The sequence below is a fragment of the Maniola jurtina genome, chromosome 22 (genome assembly GCF_905333055.1).
Source record: "Maniola jurtina chromosome 22, ilManJurt1.1, whole genome shotgun sequence".
Classification (NCBI taxonomy): Eukaryota; Metazoa; Arthropoda; class Insecta; order Lepidoptera; family Nymphalidae; genus Maniola; species Maniola jurtina.
In genome coordinates this window covers 6,653,807-6,679,744 of record NC_060050.1, presented here as the reverse complement: position 1 = coordinate 6,679,744, position 25,938 = coordinate 6,653,807, and the positions used below count along the sequence as shown (strand labels likewise).

The window sequence follows — 25,938 nt, the reverse complement described above, 5'->3', positions numbered from 1 at the left end:
AAGTTGGGATAGTGATTCTGATATTTCTAAAATGCTTTGCGATGTCTAAAAACTTCAAGCTAACATCACCGACATGCTAATGACTCGTTTCCACTCGTTTCATACAATCGTAGTTCCAATTTCATTTGAATATTAAGCAACCTAAGTCCATGAAATTTTGCAGACATATTCTAGAAACTAATATCTATGTCTGTGGTTTTCCAGATTTCTGTTAAAATATTCGGTTTCAAAGTTACGCGGTCTTAAAATTTTCATACAAATCTTGGAGCCCCTGTAATTTTAAAACTACATATTTTTAGAAAAATCTAAAACACCACAGACACAGATATTAGTTTCTAGAATATGTCTGCAAAATTTCATGGACTTTGGTTGCTTAATATTCAAATGAAATTGGAACTACGATTGTATGAAACGAGTGGAAACGAGTGACGGAGTGAGCCCTGTTAATGCTTGGATAGTGAAATATTCGACATTTGGATATCGCATAGGTCCTATTTTGCCAACATTTCGGCCTATTTATTTAGACACCAGTGCTTATATATTCGATGTTAGCTTTGATGTTGCTAACCTAAATTATTCTATACCCAGAGGGTATATTCTGTATTGTCCGCCTGCATTTATAATTCTTATAATAGTTGTGGATGCCAGATCTGCTAAAATGGAATGTACGAGGGTAATTACTGAGTATGAAATCAATGATTCTAACTGAGCGCCTTTGATAAAAGAAAGAAATAGGTAACTGTTTAAATAATGAAGAAAAACAGTAACTACTTATGTATAAATTCTCTCTTTTTATAATATTCTGAGGAAAGAAGTCCATTATTTAAACAAGAAATTGCCTCCGATAGAGGGTTTAGTTTGTTTTGGGTTTGTGCATTAATGTTAAGAGCCATGACAGCCTAGTCGGACATCCGCCTACTATTTAAGAGGTCGGTCGGAGTTCAATCCTGGGCACACACATTTTAAGCAATTAAATATCACTTGCTTTAACGGTGAAAGAAAACATCGCGAGGAAACCTTTCTCCTTGAGTTGCCTCCATAATGTTCTCCAATGTTTTTTTTATTATAGGCAAGCGCTTGACGGAAAGTGATGATGTGGTCTAAGATGAGACGCGTTTACCTAGAAGGTGCCTATTCACTCTTGTCTTAAAGATACCCGGATCGTAATTGGTAGGAAACACAAATCGCGGAAGAGTATTCCAAACCTTAGCTATGCGTATGAAGAATGGTGAGGTGTATGAAATCTTCCAATATCTACACACAAATTGGCCAGCTTGGCCAACCATGTATGAAATAAACCCTGCTAATTCTGAGAGGAGACCCATCCTCAGTAGTGGGCCAGCGATGATGATGATGATGATGACTGTAATATTACAAGGTATAATATCGAGTTTTGAAAGTCTAATGTTTGCTGTGGAACTTACCACCTCAAATATTATCCATACTAATATTATAAATGCGAAAGTGTGTCTGTCTGTCTGTCTGTCTGCTACGTTTTCACGGGCTAACCGCTGAACCGATTTTGATGAAATTTGGTACAGACATGGGCTACATCCCGGGGAAGGACATAGGCTACTTTTTATCCCGGAAAATCAAAGAGTTCCTGCGAGATTTAAAAAACCGAAATCCAGGCGGGCGAAGCCGCGGGCATCCTCTAGTTTCTAATATTCTATGAACTTTGCATACATTCGCAATGCCAATTACAGTGCTGTCGATGAGATGTGATATTATGCAAAGACCTTAGGTAAATCATATAAGAGCAGAGGAAGTTGAGACTTAATCCAATGTAAATAAATCCTATACTTCCACAAGGATTTGCGTAATTGGCAAAGTAGGTACGAGTATTTGGTGGAAATCTGATCAGCTCTTGATTGCATCGATTTAATTTGCCGCTTGAGCGAACGAAGTCAGACACCAAATTCGCTGATTTGTGAGATCCATTGGCTTTACTGATGGCATCAAATGGAATATGAATTTTAGATGTTATAAAATTTTATAGACTCGAACGTTTGCCACAAAGCCATACCTGAGTGATAAATGATCTTTAGAGTGGAAATTTTCTAGATATTGGTCATTGCACGAGATGGTAGGTGCTCCGCACGTCAGACTTAAATAGAATTTTACTTAAGGCCGATTTCGCCAACGTAAAATTAGTCTTATACGAGAGTAAATTTTATCTTGTGGTAGATTTTCAATATGAAAACTGTCATTACGCCCAATTTAGTGCATCGTCACTTGCTAGCAGGTCTGATTGCAGCCAAGCGCTAGTCTGTAAATTAGAAAAAAAAAATGGGAATCATATTGATGATGTCGATGATGTGAGAGCTATGCAGGTAGGTATAAGGTCATTATTTCAAGTAAAATTGTAATGTGCTTTGGAGCTACGAATCACACTGTACCTAATCTATATTATCCTTCTCTATATTATGTTAAAGGCCTTTAAACTTTAATAGATCATTGACAGGCTGTTACTCTCTACAAAATCCATAATATGAATCTGCGCAAGGTGGATTCAGGATACAGGGTGTTTGGTAATTAGTATATAATGACGACACGTACCCATGCTACTTTGATCTGATAAATACAATGCTGAAGAATTAAAATGACGAAATAAAATTATAAAAATTTCCATACAAAATTTTTAATTTCTTTTATGACCAAGTTTTCATGGCCCTAATGTGCCCTAACTCACTGAGATCGTTGGCCTCGGCCTATCTAAACTGGCTAACGATTTCAGTGAGTTAGGGCACGTTAGGGTCATGAAAACTTTTTTTAATTTTGTATGGAAACTTTTATAATTTTATTTCGTCATTATATTTCAGCATTGTGTTTATCAGATCAAAGTAGCATGGGTACGTGTCGTCATTATATACTAATTACCAAACACCCTGTATAGGTATCTACTTAGTTTAAACGAATCCTATTAGGACATGATTGCCGCAATTCAATTTGATGCTCGAACACGCTTCACTTGATACCAATAACCCGAACTAGCCTTCAACAATAAGTTCTCGCACTAACAAACTACCGTAAGCAAGTATACCTACTGATAAAACCATAGAGTTTTGCTTAAAAAATAAACACTTAACAAAATGGATTTCGTTTCAATTAAGTACCTATTTTTATCATCAATTTAATCCATTTTATACCGGCTCGGTCCGGCCGCTAAAACAGTTTATTCCAAAAGGTTTTCAGGTCAATCTAGATATGTACATTCATTTATGAATAGATTGTGGCTAGACTAATGAATTATAGAGATCAGACTATCACACTAATGTTATAAAGGCGAAAGTTTGTGTGTATGTGTATGTATGTTTGTTACTCCTTCTCGCAAAAACTGCTGAACGGATTTGGCTGAAATTTGGAAGGGAGATTATTGGCGTCACTCAGAAAAGCAGGTATTATTTAAATATTTTTATCGAATTATTGGAATGTCCTCTCCGAAACCAACACAAAAAAACACAAGTTTAATGTGCAAGGTTATCCGAGAGTTTTAATCTAAACAAACTAATGCCAAAATAAATAATTTAATTAGAGCGTGATTGCTATCACAACATCTAATTATCCAGTTCACAACCCAAATACCGAAAATATGCGATATCGCTCCGAATCACAGAAGGAGACTGAACTACAACCTTCGAAACACCCGTATTTATGCAAGTTCAATCTTGTTGGCCTCCTAGCAACAGATTGTATGACATCGAATGAGCCAAATATCGATTTTATCAAACTACCTGCATTAGGTATATTAATAATTTTATATTATTTTTGACAACTCAAATCAATTTTTAAAAATAACCTTACAGTTCGGCCGTCCTGAATTTAACACGTCCTCGTGTTTCTAATCTATCTTGTCATGTCAGTCGCGGGCTTCCCTGCCCTAAGTCAAATCCAAATCATGGGCTATCCTGCCCTCCGTCAAATCATCAAAACCTATTCTTGAACAGCCGAACTCTCAGTTTTAATATCCAATCAAAAATAAATCCAAACGACTAACTTCTCATTCGATGTATACAAAATCTGAACCACTTATTGCAAATTACTTTCCACTTCACAAAAGACTAAATTCTTAAAAAAAAAACTAAAAATTTTAATCACCAAATCAAACTCAATAAAAATTTTAATCAAATGTGGGTTGTTTACAAAAAGATACCAAAGCGAATTTAAGACAACGTGAGACACATCCCGCTTCTGAATTATTGGCGTCACTCAGAAAAGCAGGTATTATTTAAATATTTTTATCGAATTATTGGAATGTCCTCTCCGAAACCAACACAAAAAAACACAAGTTTAATGTGCAAGGTTATCCGAGAGTTTTAATCTAAACAAACTAATGCCAAAATAAATAATTTAATTTGTTATCGCACATGTTTGCCGCGCTTTTGAACGGAAGTCACGTGACATCTGTTGGTAATGTTTTTAGGAACGCAACCGTGGCGCCACCTCGGAAAACTATCTTGAAAATGGCCTGTGAGAGTTCTACTCACTTTGGTTTGGTCGATCTTAGTGTGCGGACGTGTTTTATCAATCTGTTATTATTGCACTAACTTAGTTTTGTTGAGTTTCAAGCCTTAATCATGCAAATAAGGGTTATATTTATTCTTTCTTATATTTTTATTGAGGTTCACTTCTGGTATTCTTATATCAGAAGTGGGATGGTAACCTAATTGCCCACTCGCTTTTGGTTCATCTGACTGACATTAGAATCGATTAATCAAAATAAAGTACTTAAACTTGATTTTTAAAGTTTCGTAGTAGTTTTGCTTTTTGTAAAATCTGTGTAAGTGTTGTTTCAATGTACGAACAATCGCATTGTGGTAAACGGAAACGTGATTCAAGTAAGAAAGTGTTATTCTTCCACCGTCGCATCCGTCGTCCGAGCTACGTTTACGGGTTGCGTGGATACTCGACAATCGCTGCTGCCCGGTACCCGCGCTAACGAGTGGTACAGGTACCAACATTGTGCGTGGCGACGAATCAACTGCTAGCCGCATATCTACCTGCATCTTCGTTGATTAAAGTAAGGTCTAATAATTATTTCATTTGTAACTTTGACGCGCATATTTTCAATATCAACGTTTGGTGTGGAAAATATTACACGGAAACGAGTGTGTGGCTTAACGAATGTTTTTTGTTGATTGTTGTCATAGTACTAAGGGTTATCACATACCCTCACGTTTAGGCTACTGCCATAAATAAATAATCCCACCAAAAACATTTCATGTAAAATGTTGCCAAGACTCACAAGTTCATAATGCTTTCACTGTTAAAAAGTTATGAGATCTCTAGTAGAGCCAAGCCCCTAGCTGAGCTTAGAATTGCGCTGCCCATGGGACCTATCCCAAGTCCAAAGTATATAGCTCTTAAATGCTCTTGAGTATATCACATTTATAACAATAAAGAACAAATAACTCTACTTACAAGCTCTGATTTTACAAACCCTAAATCTTGGTTAAAAAAGGACGGCTTGGCCGTTTAATGTTCGTGGTACTTTTATCTGATATGACATTTAAGCCCGGAATAGCTTGTGCGACAATCATGAAGAATAATATAAATTAGTAATTGTCGAACAAACTATTCCTTATGACCTTAATATTATAATATGTTATGACATGTAATAGTTTCACGAACATTAAACGGCCAAGCCGTACTTTTTTAACCAAGATTTAGGGTTTGTAAAATCAGAGCTTGTAAGTAGAGTTATTTGTTCTTTATTGTTATAAATGTGATATACTCAAGAGCATTTAAGAGCTATATACTTTGGACTTGGGATAGGTCCCATGGGCAGCGCAATTCTAAGCTCAGCTAGGGGCTTGGCTCTACTAGAGATCTCATAACTTTTTAACAGTGAAAGCATTATGAACTTGTGAGTCTTGGCAACATTTTACATGAAATGTTTTTGGTGGGATTTCATTTCTTTTTGGCAGGTGCCCTAGATTTTTTTTTTGGATCTATTTTTTGTAGGTACCTACATCATTTTTATGGCCCGCTCTCTATCGTTACCTCTTTTTTTAAAAGCTTTTATTCCACTTGCAATGTATGTAACTATGTTTGTTTGGGTGGAATCTTGCAACTCAATTTTAAAGCAGATATATCAAATTTCAGTCTTTTAGGACTTCAGGAAACACATTTTTTAAATGTACAGACTGGGAAAAGTTTATTTTCCTGTTGTTTGAATGAAATCCCTAGCCTACATACCAAATTTCAGTCTTCTAGGACTTAAAGGGAAGTACTTTAGAACTTTTGACTAGAGGGGTTTTGAATGGCAATAAATCTGAAACCATAACAGGTAGAGAATTGATACTTGGTACGTTTGATAAGTCTGTCAAGGACATATTATCCTGAAAATATCAGCATTCTAGCGATAGACTTTACAAATAATTTGCTTCCCCCATACGTGGGAGTGGAGGGAGAAAATTTTGAATTTCTTAATTTTCCTGTAGTTTGTATGCAATTTCTAGTGTACACACCAAATTTCAGTCTTCTAGGACTTCGGGAAGTACCCTAGAATTACAGACTAGAAGTTTTGACTGTCAATAAATCTGAAACTATAAAAGCTAGACAATTGATACTCAATGCGTTTAATAAATCTGCCAAGGACATCTTATCCTGAAAATATCAGCATTCTAGCGACAGAATTTACAGATTTGCTTCACCCATAAGAGGCGTAGAGGGGGGGCATTTCCAATTTCTTAATTTTCCTGTAGTTTGTTGTCAATTTCTAGTCTACATACCAAATTTCAGCCTTCTAGGACTTCGGGAAGTACCTTAGAGGTTTTGAGTAGAGGTTTTGATGATCATCAGTGAGGGACGAAATCGGCGTATTTTAGGTATCAATAAATCTGTAACCATAAAAGCTAGATATGTGATACTTGGTATATTTGGTAAATTTGCTGAGGATACCTTATATTGAAAATTTCAGCTTTCTAACGTTATCCAGACCGAAGTTATGGCGGGTCGAAAATACGGCGAAACACTTCGAGAAAAAGGTACGTAGCGCCCCGGCCGCCATTTGGCTCGTCTTGGCGGGGGCACTGCCGTGCCCCCTGATAATTTACAGTGACAGTAGATTTTTTGTCGATGTAGGTAAAACTGAAAAAAATATTTCCGTTCCAACCGCGATATCCTACGGTTTTTGTGAACTAGTTTTGGCTCTTCCACTGTCCGATATCTATTAAGAAAATAAGAAAGAAGCCGGTAAATTAATATCTCATTTTTATTACTGTCACCTTCCGTGAAAACCTACTTAAGTTTGATAAAATAAAATATGGCCACGTTATATTGACTGTTTTGATAAACGTTCAGAATCAGTCAACTTGATCCATTAATGACTAATGTAACTTTTTGTGAAGTACCAATAATGTAAGTTTTTGAAAAATAATAATAATAATAATTAGACATAGCGTCTCAGAATTCAGTACCGGCGTTATGCTATCGTTGAAGGTACCGGTAGACGTTACATGTGTTGGCAATAACAGAACGCGAATGGTTACTTTCAGTCCAAATATAAAAACCTTAATAGTTAAAACGTTGCCTATTGAGTTTTGCGATATAACATTTGAAATTGATTTTAATATGGCCTTAAATCGTTATGTGAATAAGTACACCTGTAATAATAGAGACAGACGTACTTAACCGAACGAGAGTTCCTTCATTTGAACTCTGTCCTCACATTTACCTTTCTTTTCTTTGAAATTTCCGGTGCAATACTGCGCGTTCCACGTGGATGGGAGGCTTGTCACTTGACGTGACATCTCGATAGTGCTGTGGTGCTACGCCACGCACGTTGCTGCGAAACGTGGTACCTCATCGTGGCGTCTCAGTGAGATCTGCTGCCTGTCTCATGAGGCAATATGATAAGTGCTGCTAAGCGTTTGTTTATGCTGTTTGGTAAGACCATTCCAGTTTGTTTTTACTTGTGTTCATGATGTCGGTATGTGTTGTAGTATGAGGCACTTTCTTTGAATAGTTGCGAGCACAGTAAGTAACTCTTACTCACATACCGACTTAGACTTGATTTTGTGAGATATGCAAGCCAGTGTGTTGATACGTAGGCACATTCAATGCTTTAAGAAACGTAATAATGCCTGTTACTAGTTAGACATACTTATGTTTTTAATAATGCTTCTTATACTTCATAAAAGGGAAGTGCTTATAATGTGTGTAGTATATACATGTGACTTACCTTTAGCCACAAAGATTTCAATCGAGTCAGTCTCATTTTAACTTTAGATTTCCGTTAGTATTTTTATTAGAATCGTATTAAATACGAATGTTCTTTTGCTCTTCATTGTTATGATCAGGACAAGCCGAGCTAAAAAAAAATTATTAATGACTGAGTTGTTAGGAAATAAAATATACCCACCGACGGACTGAATATGATAGGAGATAGGTCGTTCCCATGACATGTATTTGGCAAATGATTAGAGTGAATCATGACGAGATAGGCCATTTGCTGTGGATAAATCATTGGAACGAATCTGGTTATTATATTGGTTCCCTAAAATGAAAAAGGTTGTACCTAAATATATAAAGAATTGCATTTATTTATTTTGTTTATTCAATATGAACCCCTGGTTAAAACTGGATGACTTGTGTGACAAGCGTTTAAAGATGGCCTAAGATGTTGTCAGGTAATAATACCATTTTAATGCATCTTATGGCTCTTGGATTGATTGATATTATTTTAAAGTACCTAGTATGAGCCTTATTTTTACCTTATCTTAAATGTCTAGTGCATTATGCTTCAAACTTGTATATTGGTACGAAGATAAAAGTTGTGACGGTATTTAATCGTGTAGAATTAATCAATTACAATAGAAGTTAAGATTTATAGTAAGATGAACTGGCCGCCGATGGAACAGTTCAGAATAAGTCTACGTATCAGATATACAAGTAGCTCGTACATCCCTTTGTTTAATTGGTTAAATTTCTCGAAATTCTTGTTGGATGGACCTCCAATTGCTGGCCGTTGATGGGATAGTAGATTGGAAGCCACTCATTTGAATTCGGGAAATAGGTTGTTCATAAATCATTTTGTTTAATTGCTTAAATTTTGCGAATTCCATGTGTTGGATGGACCTCCGATTACTGGCCGTTGATGGGATAGTAGATTGGAGGCCACGTATTGGAATTCGGGACATGTGGACCTCCAGTTGCTGGCCGTTGATGGGATAGTAGATTGGAGGCCATGTATTGGAATTTAGGACATGTGGACCTCCAGTTGCTGGCCGTTGATGGGATAGTAGATTGGAGGCCACGTATTGGAATTTGGGACATGTGGACCTCCAGTTGCTGGCCGTTGATGGGATAGTAGATTGGAGGCCACGTATTGAAATTTGGGACATGTGGACCTCCAGTTGCTGGCCGTTGATGGGATAGTAGATTGGAGGCCACGTATTGGAGTTTGGGACATGTGGACCTCCGGTTGCTGGCCGTTGATGGGATAGTAGATTGGAGGCCACGTCTTGGTATTCGAAAAATAGCCAAATCAAATTTTCTTATTGCTGTTTTTGTTCTCAGCAACTGCACCAGACATAAACGCCATCCAGGGACGGAGGCGTGCACAGGACGGCCGTGTTATCGCACATGTTTGCCGCGCTTTTGAACGGAAGTCACGTGACATCTGTTGGTAATGTTTTTAGGAACGCAACCGTGGCGCCACCTCGGAAAACTATCTTGAAAATGGCCTGTGAGAGTTCTACTCACTTTGGTTTGGTCGATCTTAGTGTGCGGACGTGTTTTATCAATCTGTTATTATTGCACTAACTTAGTTTTGTTGAGTTTCAAGCCTTAATCATGCAAATAAGGGTTATATTTATTCTTTCTTATATTTTTATTGAGGTTCACTTCTGGTATTCTTATAAATTAGAGCGTGATTGCTATCACAACATCTAATTATCCAGTTCACAACCCAAATACCGAAAATATGCGATATCGCTCCGAATCACAGAAGGAGACTGAACTACAACCTTCGAAACACCCGTATTTATGCAAGTTCAATCTTGTTGGCCTCCTAGCAACAGATTGTATGACATCGAATGAGCCAAATATCGATTTTATCAAACTACCTGCATTAGGTATATTAATAATTTTATATTATTTTTGACAACTCAAATCAATTTTTAAAAATAACCTTACAAGATAGATAATATCTTTAATTAGCCCATAGGCTACTTTTTATCCCGGAAAATCAATGAGTTCCCACGTGATATCGAAAACCTAAATCCACGCGGACGAAGTCGCGGGCTTCAGCTAGGAAATCAATATTTATATTCTGCTTCAGGTAATTATAAGGAGAAACACTTATAAATCCATAAACAAAGTTAAAAGTGGTTATTATACGCGTATAATCTGAGAAAGGAGTCGCCATATTTGCGAAGTCTCATTAAACGAAGTCGCAGGCATCGGCTAGTATTAGATATAAATACAAAAGTGTGTCTGTCTGTTTGCTAACTTTCCGCGATCCATCCATTAAAATCGGTTTTGACGAAGATACAGAGATAGCCCAGTTTTATGATAGATAGATTTCATCCCTGAGTAGGGCATTTATTAAATAAAAAGTCAATATAAAATAAAAAGTTTTATTAAATAAAATTTAATAATAAATAATAAATATTTTTTTTAAACAACACATTTTTTTAAAACATTGCCGACTCTGCTTACATCCCGTAAACAGACGTTTTTTATCCCAGAAAATCGAACAGTTCCCACGGGATTTCTAAGAAACCTAAATCCACGCGGACGAGGTCACTGGTATCACCTGGTATAATATAAAACAACCAATTCTATAGGGACTAAAATCGGGTGAATTATTAAAGGTTTCCAGGTCAAAAGCTTAGTGAGCAGATATTTATACAGATACATTTATCTTTAAATACATAGATCGAGACTCTGAAGTCTTGAATTTTAGACGGTCTTCCATTTTCAGTGTAGGTTCTGTCTGCATTCGTTTTAGACTCACTATTTAAATGGAAATAATTTTAGAGCAGTTAGGTAGGTATCTCACGTATCTCAATAATAAATTGTTCTAGAAAACGATTTAAATGGTGCATAATTAAGCCTTACCTATTTCACAAAGTAAACACAACGAGTTACCATACTTGATACTAATATTATGAATGCGAATTGTGCCTTCTTGTCTATCTTCTACGTTTGCGCGTTCTTCCTATCTGTTTAATCGATTTTGAGGAGTAGGTACAGAGATAGGTTATAACTTATAAGCATATCCTGGAGTCGGACATAGGAATTCTTTATCCCGAAAAATCAAACGCGACTTAATCACGATTTTTTTTTATATCTAAATCCACGTGGACGAAGTCGCGGACGGCGAACATCATCTAGTATTTAATACAAAAGAACTATTACCTTAACTATACCTTTCACTGAATTTCTAGACCTGTTTCTGTTTTTTTAAACAGGTTTTTAGTTAATTATTCGTAAAACCTTTAGGAATTCTGAAAATCTGAAATCTCACAAAATAATTTATTGTGTTTTTAGAAAAACGTGAATAAATTGCTTTTTCATCGAAAATTCTCTCTACTATTAATATAGGTAAGTACCCTATTATATTTATTATTGAATACCTACAATTTACCTTATTATGGCAACTCATTAAATTTGAAATTGAAAAAACTTTATAACCCTACTCGTCATAACCCCTAGTAAGAGTCAATTTCGGTTCCATCGTAATTTCGCCAAGGGTAAATCTTGTAAAGGTTATAAAGGCTCCCACACAAAGCACGCGTGTCAAACACTGTTTCTGGAAGTTTTAAAACAAGGAACTACTCGTATATGAAACTAAGGCTTTCAAACTGCGAAGCACGTGTTACTCTTACAGAGAACCTAGCGCGAAACTATTGAGTTAAAGTTAAAATATTTAAAGTTAAGTGATTTAAAAGATTTAACCTCTCCATACTAAACAACTCGCTTAAAGTCAAAGTCATTAAGTATTCAAATTGGGTACTTTCTGATTATATTGGATAGAATCAGGCGTTACTTTGCGGAAGTTCATGTTTAGCAAGAAACAGTTAAAAATTATTTTGCTATAATCCGCCAACAGAAAAAATTTCGACTTTACAAATGTAAAGTCGAAATCTCCTGAGGATGCTCCGGTGTCGGGGCGAAACGTGCGTCGAGAGTAGTGGAAAAGTCTTGTGTGGTGGTGCATGTGAGTGGTGGTGGCAGTGCTTGCTTGGGAACTTGGCTTTATTGCTTGGTTGGGGAGGTAAGCGGTGCTTAGCTTGTAACTGCATGTTTGACCATACAGATTTTTTCTGTTGGCGGATTATAGCAAAATAATTTTTAACTGTTTCTTACTTTCTGATTGTCAAACAATGAGTAGTAGTGATAAATTAATTACGTTAACTTAAAATTAAAGCTACGAGGGGTACATAGTTCACATTAACTTAAAAAGTTAGAGTAGAGTTCTTCAGTTCCTTGTAACCATTTGGCCAGCGTGGCGGATCATGATTCGTGACCCTTCCCATTCTGAGAGGAGACACGTTATCAGAAGTGAGTCGGTGATGGCTTAGTCATAATGATAATGATTATGATTGTGACTGCTTATTGTGCTCGGGTTGCTGTCGCAGTCACTGTTCTATGTCGCTACAGTTACGCTTGATGCCTGTTCATGCCTTTGCGTTGCTCACACGACGTAATTTCCTCTCGACGCAAATGACGCAATTTTCACCACCTTGCATCATGATAAGGAAATGTTTAAGTAAAAGGTTCTGCTTTAAACCTTTTATATTTTCCTTCATAACATATTTATCTCGAACGCCTGAGCAAACAACTATCGTAAACAAAAACTACATGACGGCTTTCTAATTTAAATGCTGCTAACTTGATACTTAAGGTAGAATTGAGTAAAGTAATTGAAATTTTTTCATAAAAGATGCGCCACGATGATATTAAACACATGAAAATGTATGGCACCACTTCCAAACCTCACGCGTCAGAAAAAAATGTAAATATTCTCTACAAACATTAATTTATTTCCAGTCAATGGCGCGAAACCACACCCATAAGCTAACGTGTTAACATAAAAGCACAGCTTACATTAATCATTATCATTACTCGCGAAATCCAATTAACGTTAATTACTGCTCATATTAAAGGTAAACAGAGCACAGTTGTTTTCATAATAATTAATACATGAAATTGTGCTTACAATTTTGCGGTTTAAAATTACTTAAAATAACGAATATACCTAATGTCCTAACCGGTAAATTTTGCCTCCAATACAAAATACTGATCCATAAGTAATTAGGAAAAATCAAGCAATTTAATTAATAGCCTTCCTTACACCACCATGGTGGTTCATACACCACCTTCACCATTTATGTGTGTTCCGTCTGTTCTTACAGAAGAGCGATACTTTGTCGACGACAATGGTAACTGTTACTCAGTTCCATCGTCGCGTCGCCACGCAAGTGGATGTCGTGTCGTATCGGCGACTCCTGTCCGAGAAAAGAACCGAAAGTTCCCTTACTGTATCTAGTTCTATCTGGTGCTGTTGACGCGCTGGCAACCACCGTAGCGTATCGGAGGCTACTTGACGCATTGGCAACGCCGTCGACGTAGCGACGGCTGCAGCTACTCCAGTCGCCGACAAACTGCCGCTCATCTGTATGAGAAGATTTGTCAATGCAAAAGTCCCATGAAAGCTTTATCGCACTGACTGTACCGTCGTGTGCAAATAGAGTTGTCACCATACTTGCTCCAATGACTAAAATGTGTCGTATGCGGTATGAAAACCGTTCTCTCCATCATCTCGTCCCTCACAGTTCACACCCCGCACGATTATTCTGTTTAGAACTATGTAGATATCTCCGTGGTCGTCTGTACTGGCCTCTTTAAACTGTAGTTATATATCGTAAAAAGAGAGAGAGAGGATAGCATAACATCAAAACAGAAAAGGTAGATACGACAAAAGAAAAAAGATTGAAAATATACTGAGAGCTAAATAACACTCCCTGATGCTTCGATGTCCGAAATCCAATACTCAGCTCTGAAAACCCCACTATTTTTATTGCAATGGCAAAAAGCATTCTCGCTATGCTCTCGCGTTATGCTATTTCCTTTATTTGCCCGAACAGAATGTACGAACAAAAGCCTTGTGATCTCGGTAACAATATTGCACTTTATGAGTAACTTGTTTATACCCGATACTTGGCTCGCCTTGCTAGGTTTTGTCTACTACTTTTTTTATAATCCATGACTAATTAGCCCTGATGATAAGTGATGAATTATGATGTCCAAGATGGTAGCGGGCTAATTGCCAGTAGGATGCTAACTAGCCAGGGTCAAAGCTTCCCCAATCCCACCATATTTAGAAATAATAAAATGACAGTAGTAAATTACGCTCTGCATTTTTTCGGATTTTATTTATTGAGATATATTTGCATCATCCAAAGTCAGAAAATCCTATACAAAAAAATCTTGCAAAAACTATTAATTAAACACTTTAATAGCCTCATCGGGTGACAGAAGGGCTGGCTCATTTTTTGCGCAACGGATCAGCCTGGCTGTCCAACGCGGAAATGCAGCCAGTATTCTTGGCACCATTCCACGCGGGCATGATTTGTATAGTAATTAGATAAGGCTAGCTTTAAGTTTTATTGTAATATTTTCAATAAAAAAAAAAAACAATTTAAAAAAAAAAAAAAAAAAAATTAAACACTTATATTTGAATTAGATACTACTTAGTATTACTCGTACAGTGTACCTACTAAAGAAGCTTTGCTTTTTATTAGTAAAACATCGCCAGCACACTAAATAATAAAATAAAATAAATCAATATGTTATGCACCTACCACCGGCCCTCTTGTGCCCACTCGTGCATACTTGACCTATATAAGAACCCTTTACTTCAATAAAACCAACCAGCCTTTTTACACAACGAGAAACCTACTAAATTTTTGCAGGCTGTAAAATATATGGTCTAAAAGTCTGAAAGATTATTTAATTTGGAGTAGCTACATGCCTCACAGTCAAGCTGGTTATCTAGAGGCGCATTTTAACATCAATCACATAAGCTTAGAGTATACTAGCTGACGCCCGCGACTTCGTCCGCGTTGATTTAGGTTTTTCGAAATCCCGTGGGAACTCTTGGGTTTTCCGGGATAAAAAGTAGCCTATGTGCTAATCCAGGATATTATCTAGCTCCATTCCGAATTTTAGCCAAATCCGTCCAGTAATTTTTGCGTGAAGGAGTAACAAACATACACACACACACACACATAGAAACTTTCACCTTTATAATATTAGTATGATTGTAATGAAATTCCAATTTATGATCGGTGTGCCTGTCAACACGGCCAGTCGGTTGGCTAACTACGATTTTTAAGTTTTAAAACGTTAGTTAAGTAAGGCTTCAAATCTAAACTGAACCAGAAACTTACTAGATTAAAATACTTCAGGCAGAGTGCTCAAAATGGGTATTACATTTTACCTCATTGATAAATATTATTTTTAGCTAGCCTTATTTGGCAAGTCAAGGGTCAGCAGACACAAATTCTCGTATATGAAAGCAATGTTCGACCACATTTATTATTTATCTACCAGTTACAGTTTTATTATAAGTATTGATTAATCAAAATAAGACTCCATCGCGGATTCCTCATTCTGTAATTTCCAGCAGGGTCCTTGCAGCAATTGTGTAAAGTCAACTTTGCCGGGGCAATATTAACGACACTGTACCAACATCGCCTGCAATATTTTTAACCTTTTTAATGTTATTTTCGTTTTAAACAAAGCCTTATAAATGCGAAAGATTACTATTTTTAATTCATTTTACTTTCTACTCCGTGCTACGTTAAACCACAAGCTTTGTATTTTTTTGTCTTTAGTTCCAACTTTATTATATGAAAAGGAAGGTTAATTTGATAATTGAATAAAAATTGCTTTTTAAATATACAGCCTGTAATAACCACCGTAGCGTGTGGATAAGCGGTGTAATTTTTTTTGCAAAATTTCCCTTTTAATAGTTTGATGTTACGGAAAATACCTTGGGTAGGCACTAGGCACCTACCTAACTAGAAAGTGGCCTCCATTACGTTTTTAAGGTTCCATATCTCAAAATGAAAGAATCAACCCTTATAGGATTACTTTGCAGTCTAACTGTCTGTCAGTCTGTCTGTCTGTCCGTTTGTCAAGAAAACATATAAGTATGGTACTTCCCCTTGACCTAGGATCCTGAAATTTGGTAGAAAGGTAGGTCTTATACCACAAGTAAAGAAGAAAATCTGAAAACCATGAATTTGTGGTTATATCACAAAAATAATGTGTTCACGAAAAAATTTATTTACTAAATCACACAATTATTCTAGATGGCGCAGTCCGTCATTAAGTTGCAGTATTCTTCACACTAATATAGTAAAGGTGAATTCATTTATTCCACCAACAAGATTAATATTTCATGCTCTTCTAAAAGTAATAATATGATATTGTATTATTAGGTAAGTGCCATACAAGTTTTGCAATTTCGCCATGAGAACTTGAGCGTATAAGGGTAGCATGAATCACGACACTCGAAACTTAGTGCTCCTTCACCAAGTTTCGAGTGTCGTCACGTGTCGAACACATCAACGACACACTGTGATCTCCATAATGACGGTTGGAAAATAAACAACGATCGGGTCGTTTTGAAAGTATCTATAATTATATTGCTAACAAGATTGCTAAATAATATAAAAGCTCCATGGAAGCAGTCAGCTTTTCAGTCGCCTGCCCATAAGAAAGTATAATTTGTTATATTGAATCATTGATGTTATGTTATTTGTTATAATATAACTTGTAACACTCGAATGTAGGTGATGACCCAAGATTTCCTTCGCGTTGATTTAGGTTTTTAAAAACCCGTAGGAACTCTTTGATTTTCCGGGATCAAAAGAAGCCTATGTTCATCTGTGGGATGGAAGCTATCTCTGTACCAAATAGATGATGCCTACAACCTTCATCCACTTGGATTTAAGAAATCCCGTGGAAACTCTCTGATTTTCCGAGACAAAAGTAACCTACGTCTGTCCCTGGATGCAACCTATGCCCAACCGTCAAAATGAGATTGAACGGACGAGTTGTGAAAATGTAGCAGACAGACACACTTATGCATTTGTGAAGACAATCATCGTGAGGATACCTGCATGCCTGAGAGTTCTCCATGTTTTCGAAGGTGTGTGAAGTCTGCCAATCCGCATTGGGCCAGCGTGGCCGACTATGGCCTAAACCCTTCTCATTCTGAGAGGAGACCCGTATTCAGTAGTGGGGCGGAAATGGGTTGATCATGATGATGATGAATATTAGAATGGAAGTATGTAGGATATGGAAGTATGTAGGTATATGAAAGCATGGATTTTACCCACATTTTACCTTTTGAAAATAGTTATCTAGGTAAGTTAGTGTTGATTTTCTTGCCGCCCTGCTCAGTAGAACCTGCATTTTTAACGGTGGTCTATTAATATAATCTTGATATGAGAGTGCTATAAGTTCGTGCCAAGGGAAGTGGTTTAAAATGCTCCATGTAGATTTTTATCAGATTATGTACATGAATTCACTGATTACTCGCACAATCTGCAAGCAACGTGGTAAAGTTAATCAATACACCCATTATGCACTCGTACCTACTTGTGTTCATTCGTGCGTGCTTGACCCACCTGAATATAAAACCCACTTAACTTCATTTTTTTTAAAGTAATTATACCTACTTATTACTTACAGTAAAGTATTCTTGCCGTTGTTGCTTTGCTACTATACTATAAATAGGAAGAGATGAAATAAATAGGTAGAAAATTATACCTGCAGACTCATTCTTTAGGTACCTACGGTACCTTCTACTCGTATAACAGCTGTGAAATGAATATTCTGAGTGAATTCCACAGAAATCCAAATAATACTATAATGGTGAATACACATACCTAGTAGTACAATTATAACTAGATGATGCCAGGACTTCCTTCGATGGATATAGGATTTTAAAAAATACCGCCGAAACGAAGCGACGTAGCCGCCCATGTTGGCGATTTAGCTGCCCGCATCGGCGACGTAGCTGCGGACGTCGACGATGAAACTCCCCGCGTCGGCGACGTATATGCTCGCGTCGGCGACGCAGCTGCCCGCGTCAGCGACTTAGCTTCTCATGTCAGTGACTTAGATGCTCGCATCGGTAACTTAGCTGCTCGTGTCGGCGACTTAGTTGCTCGTGCCGGCACGTAGCTGCCCATATAGGAGACGTCGTCATCGTAGTTGCCGACGTCGGTGACGTAGCTGCTCGTGTCGGCGATGTAGCTGCCCATGTCACCGACTTAGCTGCCCGCGTTAATATATAACGGTATTGAGACTTTCATACAAAGGTTCTAGAACCTTTTCAAAACCTTTCTAAAACCTATAATATTACTTGGGTTTGTTACTGATATTCAATACGTGACCTTTTCCCAGGAAGTTTCAACTTTCAAGTATCGTAACATCCTTTACACGTATCTATAAGTAGCTAAGTCCCTACGTTTTCAAGTTTTTGGGAACATATCGTTATGATAATGTGTATTTTACAATCTGAAAATGTACCTACTTATTTATTTATTTTTTGCGTAGTCAGTCGAACATAAAAAGCAATCTGTAAGTCTGCATTCTACACCGAAGAAGCACAGTCTCGGTGGACACTAAATGAACAGAAGAATGAATAGGTAAAAGCAACACAAAATCAAGGATTTGGAGAACCAACCAAATTATTCTGATTAAAAATAAGTAGGTATGAGTAAGTTCAATGATTTCATCTATTCTACGTAAAGTGTCTTCTTCGCCGTTGAAGTCGATAGGTACCTACTACAGCTGCAGCCATCCAAGCTCACTCCTTTTAGCAGGCTGCCTAGATTGCTTATGACTGCCCAAATTGAGGCTGGAGATCCCAGGTAGTCTCGTGTTCATATGCTAGCTTTTCGTATATTCGAATAAATGAATTCATATTTCTTTTGCAATTTTCATCACGGCACTACGAATAAATAGTATGGAATAACTTTTAACCATTGTTAATTTGACACCCCCTCTCCATTTGCCAAGTATTCGTGACCTGAATTAAATTACAGAGGTTTATTTTCGCGAGGAGAAAGCAGAATTTTTCGGTGGTGTTACTTATTACATATTTGGCGTAGAGCACGTAAAAATAATAGCATCTAAAACATTAGCGCAAAGTCTACAAAAGTTTTGGAGCGCTAAACAGTGGTATATTTAAATTTGAAAAAAAATATATATAATAATACACCTAATTCGTTCTGAACATGAAAAGCGAGAGTCGAAAAAAAAAGTTTGGCTTAACCCCTCATTCTAAAATCTTTATGAAAAATGGAGGTTTCTTAAATAAAAGAACTCTGAGCAGGCTAAAGAAGAGCAGAGTGTTCTAACTCTTTATCAAAATAAATAATATGAAGTAGGTTTCAACTTACTCTTTAATTAATGACGATTAAAAAATGTTTCTTTTCAATGCATTTCTCACTAATTGCAGACGCTATCTTTCCACCAATTAAATTTCAATCCGCCTTGTTAGCAATGTATTTCGAGTAGGTAATGGTTTTTAATAAATAAAATGAGATATAAAATACACTCAGGTCAGGTATCTCTCTTTTTAAAAAAATATCAAAAAGGATATCGAGACTACCGTGGAGACAAGAGTTGGCAGCTACCTTGTACAAAGAATTAGTTTGGCAGTCCAAAGGTCAGCTCTTGGGTCCCCGGTTGACTCGATTACCCCTTTTCAGTTTTTATTTTATTACTTAGTTTTAATTTAGATTAATTAATTTACCTTATTTTTGGTGCCATTTAAAATTACAGTTGTAAATGTTTGGTCCATGTATCTTGCTCCCATCCAAATAATTACGAATAATGCGGCGGACAGTCAAAACAACAGTTTTCGATACCTACGGCGCTTTGTGATGCAACGTTATATTACGTTTGCGTTTCCATCGCTACGATTCAGTGAGCTCTTTGTACAAACATCAAACTTTAATCAATTTTAAACTACCTAACCTTAAATGTTTGGGACTTTTATTTGGTAGAGTCATAAAATAGCTGTTGCACTTTTTACTAGTACGCAAACGTATAATTTAATTCAATAAAGCAATTCCGTATAATGTACTTATACATACCAACAATATTTCAGTAAGTAGCAATCCGGCGCTGCATTATCTTTATTGGATCGCTAACATAATAATGTGAAACTGCTATTAAATTTTCTGTATCTTTTAATACGTATACATAATAGTTTTTCCACTGACCCATCTCACAAACTCATACTAAATTACCGGTTGTACCATAGTTGCAAAATTTAGGGTTCGAAACTAATCGTCTATCCCGGCGTAACTTTAGATTAGTCGAGTAAGTTGAACGAAATATTCAATAGCTAATTAAAGTTAAAGGAGGTCACTTACCTACCTACTTACTTAAGATAGCGCAAGAGCGATCAGAGCTGCTATAGCCGCAAAAGGTTCAGTTTTCGGTACGTCAGCAGCATCAGGCGTAACTTAAAAATTCGTAAGTTAGTAGACGTCACGCGCCGACCGTTCGCTGTACATCATCCGGAATTCGTAAGTATAAATAGCTGATGACTTTAGCGATACTCATCATCCTTTACCACTCATTAGTAATCATCATACAGCATCATCAGCAACCCATCGCCGGCCCACTACTAAGTAAGAAAGGAAAGAAAAGAAAGAAAGAAAGAAAGAAAGAAAATTTTTTATTTTAAAAGCTGCCACACATACCATTTTACGGGTTAGTTAGTACGAGTCTTCTCTCAGAATGAGACGGGTTTTGGTCATAGTCCACCTCGAGTGCCGATTGGCAGACTTGCCACGCCTTTTGAGAACATAACAATAAGTAATATTTAAATGATTAAAATGCACATCCGAAAGTTAGAGGTGCGTGCTCTAAATCGAACCCAGGACCTCCCCGGACAGGAGACAAAACTAGAGTCGATTGGTTAATCGACTCCAGTTGCTTATTACCACTTCTATACCTATTCTGAACTCTGTGGTCGTTTTAATAATATCATCGTTTGATAGTGAACGGGCAAAGTAAGCAAGTCGGGTATTGAAGTAGCCCGTAAATGGATTAATCAGTTGACTGCATCCTACCTGCAGCCTGTAATATCTGACATCGTTTCAACACGGTTGCTGCGGCAATATTTTTAAAAGCTTTTACTTAGTGCAGTGACTTTTAAATAGGATAGTTTTAGACACACTATTTAGATTAATAGCTGATGCCCGCGACTTTTATCTTTGATTTAGGTTTTACCTGATATTCTTTGATTTTCCGAAATCAAAGTTCCTACTTACCTATTCCTTATCCATCTGCAGAATGCTCGCAAAGTGTCCATCATGATCACGATCTTGAGCCGTGGAAAGGTATCAGATACTCAGATACACAGATAGACAGATACAGGCACTTTCGCATTAATAATAATGTTTGTGCATAAGTATGGATGGATTTTAATTAAAAACCCCCAACTTTTTCTAGCGCGCGACACGAGCGACGTCATGTCAAATAACTTCTTTTAAAAGTGGATATTTTCAACCGTGAAAATCTTCGAAAGAAAGAGAGAAGAAATCATCATCTATTCAATGCATCTACTTCAATCTTGAAAGTATCCGCTTTAAGCATCTTTTAGCAATACTTTCAAAACTTCCTTTCCGATAAAATCCCAAAGGGTTTAGGCTATTACAAAATCGAGCTAATAACTGTAATATTAAAACTTAAATTACCCTGGAAATTTTCAGTCGATCAGCTTTTATTATTTAAGAGTCTGTGTCCCTAACGGTAACTTACGCGAAGTTTGTTGCTTACTAAAACTTGATTTCTAAGTTTGTTATATTGATTGTACCCTTCAAATTGTTCGGAAGTTTGTAGCTGGGGGCATTTGTTTTGTGTTTACAGGGCTTACCCAATTTGCCTTCTGATTTATTATATGTATAACAATTGGGTTGGTATAAATACAGGGTGTAATTAAAACTTAGCGCTATTATTCACAGACACAATCCAGTAGGTACCAATAATAATCATTTGGCTCATACTTACTTACCTACTTGTAATGTAAATGTAAGCAATTGACCAATCATAGTATACCTTGAGCGTTAGCACGTCAGAGGGCCACGACAGACCACAGGTGCGTTTACAGTGAAACGGAGCGGAGCGGAGCAAAACGGTGCGGATTCGACCAATCAGATTATTGACCAATGAGATCGCGTGATAGTCTTTAAACAATAACACGATTGGTGTATTGAACTGTTCTCCGCTCCGCTTCAGTGGAAACTCATCCTACGTGTGTATTGTGTACGTGAAACACATCCTGAGTGTGTATGTAGATATGTCAGACGTCTTCATATAAAATGTATGACTATAATTGCATTCGCATCACGACTCCTGATAAATTCACAGTTGCTCATTTTATACATCCTCGAAATAAAACACTAAAATAAAAGTTTAAAAAAATTTGTTGTTGTAAATTCAGATTGGGTTGTGCAAACAAGAGTCCGAGTATTTTCCTCTAAAAATTTTAGTGAACGACCGTGGGAAATGAAAAATTCACTTCATGGCCTGAGGATTACTGCTATGCTCGCTAGTTCGCTATATATATTTACTTTTAAGATTTCCATATAAAAAACAGAAGTAATAGTATGATTTAATGTATAATAAACTAAGTAGGTAGCTATTTCTCGTTCTTAACTTCCGTTTGTTAAAGATCCTAGATTTTGTTGAGCTTTGTATGTGTTTTTCTGTACTAATTTTGTGGTGTACAATAAAAGTATATTCATTCAAAAATGAAAATGAACCCCTTATAAAGGGTATCCCAAAATAAATCATTGAACCAATTTAGAAAAGACCTTACCATACCTATCTAAATCAGAACCGCTTTTGTTTGTGTTTTTTATTCAGGATTAGGTATAGTAGATGCTATCTTTTCTTTATTTTTGTTAGCAAATTGAATTTTACAATTTAGAAGATAAGTAATTACTTAGGTAGGTAATGTCAACAAAATTTTAAGAACCTAGATTTCTTTATTATGATTTAATTAGCCTTCTTTGGCTTCGTTTTGTTCACAAAACCTTTGTATAGCCAAAGCTTCATATTATGTGGTACAGAAAAATTAGCACCGTGTAAAATTTTTCTTGCGGAAATTTCTCTGGAGCGAAGCCGCCGATATTTATTGCCAGTATGATGCCTCTACCTAAAGATCAGTAAAGCGTATCTACTATGTACATCATAATCTAATAGCCTGTTAGCAAATTTTTATGATGTAAGTACGTGAAACCATACCGTTAGGTAGGTCCTTGCTATTATTTTATTACCTCTACCTGTTTCAGGTATCGCTTATTGTTTCGCTTTCCATTATAGACTAGATAGAAAAGATCACAAAAGTCGTTTCATTATTTCAGCGTATTTTCGAATATGACTTTTTCCATTTGTTTCATCCCCACTTGTTATATCATTTTATCACAATCGTCAAGTTATATCTAAGCTAAATAGTATAATACCTGGAAATTATTCTCTTGACCATACTCAGCTAACTTATAAAAAGACCAATGAAAAGACAAAGTCTCTCTACGTTTTTTTTTTGCCTCAAACAATAATCCATGTCTTATGAGTTTACATAGTAGAGTTTAGTACATGCCGAGTTTCTTGCTGGTTCTTCTCGGTAGGAACGGCATTCCGAACCAGTGGTAAATTATTTGACGATTCAAAAGCACTTGTAAAACTCTATTTGAATAAAAATCTATTCTATTCTATTCTATTCTTGTCGAATTGCTAAAATTCTCTCAAATTTTTCAAGGTCCACTAAATCATGTTACGTTACCATCATTATTTTCACTTGTATCGGTACTAACACGTAGCTATCTACATTTTCTCCATCGTAAAACCATTATAATTGCTTGTTGATGCCATTATAATTGGTTGATGTCACGTAAAAAGGCCTATACGAGTATTTTAAACGTATCTGCGCCAGGATAATATAATTATGGCGCTTACCTTACCTACAGTCCGCGAAACAATCTTTAGCTTAAATGATATGATAGAATATTGTATAAACCACGTAATATTATTAGTTATTTATATTTTTAATTACTGTACAGTCCTTTGTTAATATTAGGTTAAGAAGTTTACTCACATTGTATCGCCCTAGTTCTATTGTTAAGCTGTGGATAGTGTAGTTGATTACATATATTTACTAATATTGAACGATAGATTTAAGTTATAGCTGTAATATATAATATGTAATTGTTTATTGTCCCAAATAAATAAAAATAAAAATAAAAATAAAAATAAAATAATAGTCACCCTTATAATTGTCCCTCCCTTCGTAAGCTTGTCCAAATGGGTATACCGATAAACCCCCACAGCGCAGGTCAGAGGCCTTTTTACGTGATATTAACTTTATAAGACATTCGTATTTTATAATCTCATATCTTCTTTTACAGGCGAGCCGCGACGATGATCACCCACGCTGAAATATGGAGATAAAACGTCATGAAAAGCCGGGCAACCTGTCTCCCCTAAACCCGGCTACCAAGAAGGAGGAAGAAGGCAAGACCTCCAGGTCGAGCAGCAAGTCGGAGAAGGAACTGAGGATTCATGACAAGTCTCCGAGCGAAGAGGCCCTGAGAAGAGCAGAGAGACGGTTGTCGAGAGCCAGTGAAAGTTCCAGAGACACCTTTGACAGGTATAACTTAAAATTTAAAAAACCCCCGACACAAAAACCTCTATAAGAAAACTAGAAAAGAGCTGATAACTTTCAAACGGCTGAACCGATATTCTTCGATTATGAACTATGAACACTCTCGATCAAGCCACCTTTCAAACAAAAAAATCTAAATTAAAATCGGTTCATTCGTTTAGGAGCTACGATGCCACATATAGATACACAGATACACACGTCAAACTTATAACACCCCTCTTTTTGGGTCGGGGGTTAAAAATAATCCACGTTCAACGCTATTTCTTCTTTCCCTGCACTTTGTAAATTACTATTAAATTAAAAGCACAGCACACTCAATTGTTTTACTATAATTTATTCTTCCTCCTTCCTATAAAAAGATTGATTACGATTTACGACACTTTACAAGAAATCTAACCTTTAGCAACCTATGTGTTATATTTTTGTTGTGTTATGATAACCATTTTTAAAGAATATATTAGCCATGCTAATCATGACTAATACTCCCCTTTCCCCTCCAATTAAGCGTAAAGCTTGTGCCAGGAGTGGGTACAACAACGGGTGGGGTTTGAACCGCCGACCTTTCGGAATTCAGTCCGCTCCTCAACCGTTGAGCTATAGAGGCTTTTAATTTTCGAGGATTTCAGAAGCGAGCCACCCCTGGTTGGTTACAGAGGTACTATATACTTACTTTTGTTTTAATTTTCGCCCCGTTTTGATTTTTCTTGACGTGATGAACGATATTTTTATCAGAAAAGGATTTTTTAGATAAAGAGCAATATTTTTCATCATAGAACAATGACAAATAAAAATCAGACACATACAAGTTTATCAATTGGACTCATTTAATTAATTTTCGTAAAGTTTTATCGTTTTCAACGGAGGTTGTTTGCATATAGCGTACAACTTAACTTTTCATTGAAATATTACTCGAGAGTCGAGGGTCTCGCTATTAGGGTTGCCAACCATTTTGGATTTTAGAAGAAGTCCTTTTCTTAGGGTTAATCTTTGACAGAGCAGTTAGTGCCCATGAAATCAATAAAATGAAGATAATTAAAAAAAACAATATTACTCAGCTATTATTTCTTCCGCGTTACGGAGTCAGTTGTTTAAGGATTTTAAACTAATGCATGCTATGTTCGCGCTTATTATATAGCTGGCCACGCTGTATAGGCTAATGTTATTCGTAGATAATAGATATCAAAGTATAAGTTGGTAACCCTACCTACTCAGAGCCGCGC

General features: G+C 36.5%; 1 protein-coding gene across 2 annotated transcripts in view; it reads left to right on the top strand.

Annotated features, from left to right (window-relative positions):
• LOC123876737 overlaps nt 1-25,938 on the top strand; it is an 82,698-nt gene that overhangs the window by 37,304 nt on the left and 19,456 nt on the right. For both annotated transcript variants that reach the window (XM_045923075.1, XM_045923074.1), the window contains exon 2: nt 24,462-24,703. In XM_045923075.1, the coding sequence (XP_045779031.1) occupies nt 24,495-24,703 (209 nt within the window). In that variant the 5' untranslated portion in view covers nt 24,462-24,494. The remainder of the gene's footprint in view (nt 1-24,461; nt 24,704-25,938) is intronic.